The 5,521-nt window shown below is 40.1% G+C and overlaps 1 protein-coding gene across 6 annotated transcripts in view; it reads left to right on the forward strand.

Moving 5' to 3' along the window:
- Positions 1-3,360: 3,360 nt before the first annotated feature.
- The window catches only part of LOC115219839 (UPF0692 protein C19orf54 homolog), a 77,127-nt gene continuing 74,966 nt past the window's right edge, over positions 3,361-5,521 (forward strand). For 3 of the 6 annotated variants that reach the window (XR_005002236.1, XR_005002238.1, XR_005002239.1), the window contains exons 1-2: positions 3,540-3,937; positions 4,954-5,007. Coding sequence is in view for 2 of the 6 variants with exons in the window: in XM_036509670.1 (XP_036365563.1) it covers positions 3,839-3,937; positions 4,954-5,007 (153 nt within the window). In the remaining 4 variants the exon portion in view is untranslated. Of the gene's footprint in view, positions 3,418-3,537; positions 3,938-4,953; positions 5,008-5,521 lie in introns of those variants that run through there. The other 3 variants (XM_036509671.1, XM_036509670.1, XM_029790125.2) reach the window with 3 other exon arrangements.

Consider the following 5,521-nt stretch of genomic DNA (forward strand, 5'->3'; position numbering starts at 1 on the left):
GTGTAAAGTTAGGACAGCATTGATGGAATAGAATACGGAACACAAGTGCGCTCACTATACGTATATGCGTGTGTGCCCATACATATATATATATATGTGCGCGCGCATGTGTCTGTGTGTGTGTGCGTATACATCATACACAGTTGTCAGTTCTTTCCACGTTTGCTCTCAGCAAACAGGAAATCTTGAAATCTTTAAAAGTTGGCAAATATAAACAGAGAAGTTGGTTCACTTGGTTGCGATTGGTTAGAGAGACACACGCAGAGACACATACACATATAACACGTATGCGTAATGATACACAGTCACTGATAGATAGATACATACATACAGATAGATAGACAGACAGATAGATAGATAGACAAATAGATAGATAGGTAGAGAGAGAGAGAGAGAGAGATAGACAGACAGATAGATAGACAGGCAGATAGATAGATAGACAAATAGATAGATAGTCATTTAGACAGATAGATAGGTAGAGAGAGAGAGAGAGAGAGAGAGAGAGACAGATAGATAGATATAGACAGATAGATAGACAAATAGATAGATAGACAGATAGATAGGTAGAGCGAGAGATAGACAGACAGACAGATAGATAGATAGGTAGAGAGAGAGATAGACAGACAGACAGATAGATAGATAGATAGATAGATACGTAGGTAGAGAGATAGATAGACAGATAGACTGATAGACAGACAGATAAATAGATAAACACAGAAGGGACAAAATACAAAGTAGAGCTTTGCTTTTTGGGAAAAAGAAAAAGAAAAAGGAAAAAAGTGGGGGGGGGGGCAAATTCCGATCAAAAGGATAGACAATCAATAGACAGACAGCTGGATAGACTGATAGATAGATTAACAGGTAGTTCTACACACTCGTTAGAGAACAGGCGGTGATCAAAAGACCGACAGACAATCAGACAAAAAAAAAAGGTTAAGAGTTGAAGGATAAACAGAGAAAGAGGAGGTAACGCAGGGAAGATGGGAGCAAGTGTCATACGATGAGACGTGGGAGGAGGAGGAGGAAGAAGGTCTGAAAGGGGAGACATATTAAGAGGAGGAGGCAGGCAGACCATATCTGAGATGTGCGTGTGTGTGTGTGCGTTTATGTGGTTGTATGCATGTATGTGGTTACATAAATGTGTGTGTATAGCTGTGTTTGGGTGTATGGATGTATGTATGTATGCGTGTAACTGTGTATGCATGCATGTGTGTACGTATGTGTATAAATAATGTATGGATGAATGTGTTGGGAGAAGTTTGCTTATTAACAATCCCTGTTAATTACATAATTAGTAAGGCGGCGATTTTACGGAATTGTTTAAACGTCGGACCGAATACCTTGCGGTATTTAACCTGGTTCTTTGTGGTCTCACGTTCAAATCCAGCTGTAGCCATCTTAGCCCGTTCATCTTTTTTGGGTCGATGAAATTAAGCATTCTAGACTAGGGCCGTGGATTAGGCGGAATTGCTACAGCATTGCCGCTGCAATCCTCGTGTTGGTTGTGTTATATGAAGCTTGTTTCCCACTACTACATGGTTCCGGGTTCAGTCCCACTGCGTGGCACTTTGGGCAAGTGACTTTTACTGTAAGCCTTGGGCCGACCAAAGCCATATGAGTGGATTTGGTAGATGGAAACTGAAAAGAAACCTATCCCCCCACCCCCACATACATGAGAGTCGGGGTTGATATTTCCGTCCGCGAAACAGCGATTCCGCAAAAGAAACCGATAGAATAAGCACCTGGCAAGTATAAAAAAAAAAAATGGTCGGGGGAGGGGGTCGATTCATTCGACGGTGCTACTTAAGAAGAGTGGTCCCGGTGCGCGCACTCGCGTACTCACGCATGCGCGCTAGCTAGTCGTGACTAGTCGATCCTACAACTACCTAGCAAAGTAAATAAAACAGAAAATAAATAATTTTTTTAAAACAAAATAAATAAAACAAAAACAAAAAGTAAATAATTTTTTTAAGACAAAGTAAATAAAACACAAAAAGTAAGGATCGACTAGTCACGACTAGCAAGTGCGGATGCGCGAGTAGACGAGTGCGCGCACCGGGACCACTATTTTTAAGTAGTACCGTCGAATGAATCGACCCCCCCCACCGACCATTCTTCAAGGCGGTGCCCCAGCATGGCCACAGTGAAACGACTGAAACAAAGACAATGCTCCAGCATGGCCTAGTCAAATGACTGACACAAGTAGAAGAATACATATCATATTTTCCATTTGTTTTTTTTTTAATTCTGAAAAAAAAATGTATGTATGTGTGTGTATGTGTGCGTGTTAAATGACCGGTTTGTTCCGACCCTAAATTTCGGGTAACAAGAGAGTTGTAACCTAGCACCTACTAAAACGGATCCGACCCGAAGAATAGCACCTTGTATTTCTTATGAAAATCCCCCCATGCCCTTGTCAAGGTAGACCCCAAAAGAGTCATCAATCCACCTTGTAGCCGGAAGGAAGACATATCTATTACTATCTATCTACCTATCTGTCCGTCAATCCTCCCCTTCGTCGCTCTCCACCTAACACCACCTTTTCTTTCTCACCCTCTCATATAATTTCTCTACTCCTTAAAGCTCTACCTCTTCCTCTACCTCTTCTCTACCTCCCTCTCCTTCTCTCTCTCTCTTTCCCTCGTTTTCTCCTCTAATCTCTCTTTTTTCTTCTCCTCCCCTTCTTATAATCACTCACTCCTCTATTTCTTTACTTTTATCTACACCTCTCACTTCACCCCCTTCCCATCTCCAGTTTCTTTGTACTTCCTTCTACATTCTTTATCTTTCACTTCCTTCTTACCCCGCCCCCCTTATCACCCGGCCTTCCTCTCTCACTTATCTCTTATCTCCCTCTTCCTCCCACATTTTCCTCCAGTCTTATTTCTTCCCTCTTCCTATTACTCACTGCCAATTTCATTCATGTTTTTCCAGTTACTATTTCACTGTCTCCCCCTTCTCCCTCCAATTATTTTCTCAGTTCTTAATTTCCTCCCCTTCTCCCCTCACACAGTTTTACCCTTTCTCTCTACATCCCTCTTAGTCCACTTAATCTCTTCCTTCTTTTTTTTCTTCTTCTTTATATTTATCTTTCTATCTAGTTTCTTTCCTTCTTTCACTTCTTTACTTCATCTCCTCCTACATTCTTGGTTGGCTTCAAGCTCCTAATTCACTTCGTTTTACCTCCTCTTCCTCCTCCTTTGGTTATAGTTTTTACACTTTTTCTTCTCCCTCACTTCTTACCTTCGTTCACTCAATTTAAACCTCCTCCTCCCATCCAGTTGTTTTCGCCTTCCTTTCTCTCTTTTCACTTCCTCTCTTTACATTCCTTCTAATCCTCCTCCTCCTCCTCCTCCTCCTCTCTGTCTATATCCACTTTAAACAGTTTTCGCCGGTCGTTCTGTGATCACCCATGCTGTGAGTTCGCTCTCTCTACTCTTCTTACGCTCTTTCTTCTTGTTCTCTTTTCTTTTCTCTTTCCTTCCTTCCTTCCTTCCTTCCTTCCTTTCGCCTCTTTACTCATTGCTTTGTTTGTCTTATCATTTCTTTCTTTCCTTTTGACCAACTTTTATTCTCACGACCTTCTTTCGCTCGTTTGTAAAAGAACACGAAATCATCTTTCGTTGTCCATCACTTAAGAACAATAGACACACGCACGCACACACACACACACCTACAAACACACACACACACACCTACAAACACACACAAACACACACACGCACACATTAATGTGTTAATTTACATAAACATATTTTGACAATTACACACGCACACGCGCGCGCGCGCAGAGTTGTCATCTCGCCCTAGGTTGGTTGGTCCTGATCCAGACAGGCGTATGATCAAAAGCCACTCCAGTCTCTTTCTACCGGGACATCAAGGACTACAACATCCAACGTGTCCTCCCTTTTTTAAGACTGTGGAGCTTAATTTGAGGGTGAGTTAGCTGTTATTTCTAGTAAACCGTGCGATCAGATAGCGGTGCCCTCGTTGACTCATCTCCGAAGATGTAGTAAACTAACTCGAATATATACACATTGCACATAGACACACACACACGCACATACATACATACAAACACACATACATACATACATATAAACACACATACATACAAACACACATACATACATACATACATACATACATACATACATACATACAAACACACATACATAAACCACACATACATACATACATACAAACATACATACATACAAACATACATACATACAAACACACATGCATACATACATACATATAAACACACATACATACAAACACACATGCATACATACATACATACATACATACAAACACACACACACACATACATACATACATACATACATACACACATACATACATACACAATTACATACATACATACATACATACATACATACATACATACATACATACATACATACATACACACATACATACATACATACATACATACATACATACATACATACATACATACATACATACATACATACATACACACACATACATACAAACACACATACCTACATACATACAAACACACACACATACAAACACACATACACACGCACATACATACATACAAACACATACATACCACATGTGTTGGTAATTTAATTTGAATTATGAATGTAGTAAATGTTCTTTTAATGTCAACATCTACACGCATGTGCTGGTTCTTACTATACACTTGCTCCAATATATAGACTGTATACAATATATACAGATAAGTGCTTTGCCCGTGGCTAAGAGTTGATTCGACTCCTATTTCTAGCAATGCTTGGTGCTCACTAACATCCTTAGTCACTTGTGCCCTTCGCTTTTTAAACTGCGAATAGCCACCTTAATTATATATATATATATATTATATATATTATGTGTGTGTGTATGTATATATATGTATGTATGTATACTGTTGACTATTGGTTTTTTGTTTATCTTTAGGTTTTTCAAAATTTTTGGGACGTGCTGACCAAACAATGCCTCGCCATACCAAATGTAAGTAGAACTACACAGATTTCACATGTTCAATGGTTAAATCTTTCGTATTTAGTGTTGCTGGTGTTGTTTAACCCCAGGTCAGACCTGATCTGAGGCTTGCTACAGCTGTGATTATCAAGTATTTTTGTGTACAGTCGTGTAGGACTACATTATCCGAAGTGTCATTCCATTTTCTTTCTTTCTGACTGCAGGTCGCCGTTTTGGCTGTTGTTTCTAGCAATCGTGCAACTACTACGTAGACGCACCTCCTTGGTCTGTTGTACTCAGATTGTATTCCTTTAGTTGTCTCAGTTATTGGACTGCGGTCATACTGGGGCACCGCCTTCATTTTGCATGTGGAAAAATATTAGCAGCTCACAGTACATGCGTGCGCGCGCGCACGTGTGTGTGTATGTATCTTCCATATTATTTTATAAACTTGGGATTCGATGAAAGATTTCGATAAAACTCTTGAAAGAGGTGCCCCAGACTGGTCGCAAATGCAGCGTTTGAGAGGAAAATGCGAATGCAT

This window comes from Octopus sinensis, linkage group LG15, assembly GCF_006345805.1.
Source record: "Octopus sinensis linkage group LG15, ASM634580v1, whole genome shotgun sequence".
Classification (NCBI taxonomy): Eukaryota; Metazoa; Mollusca; class Cephalopoda; order Octopoda; family Octopodidae; genus Octopus; species Octopus sinensis.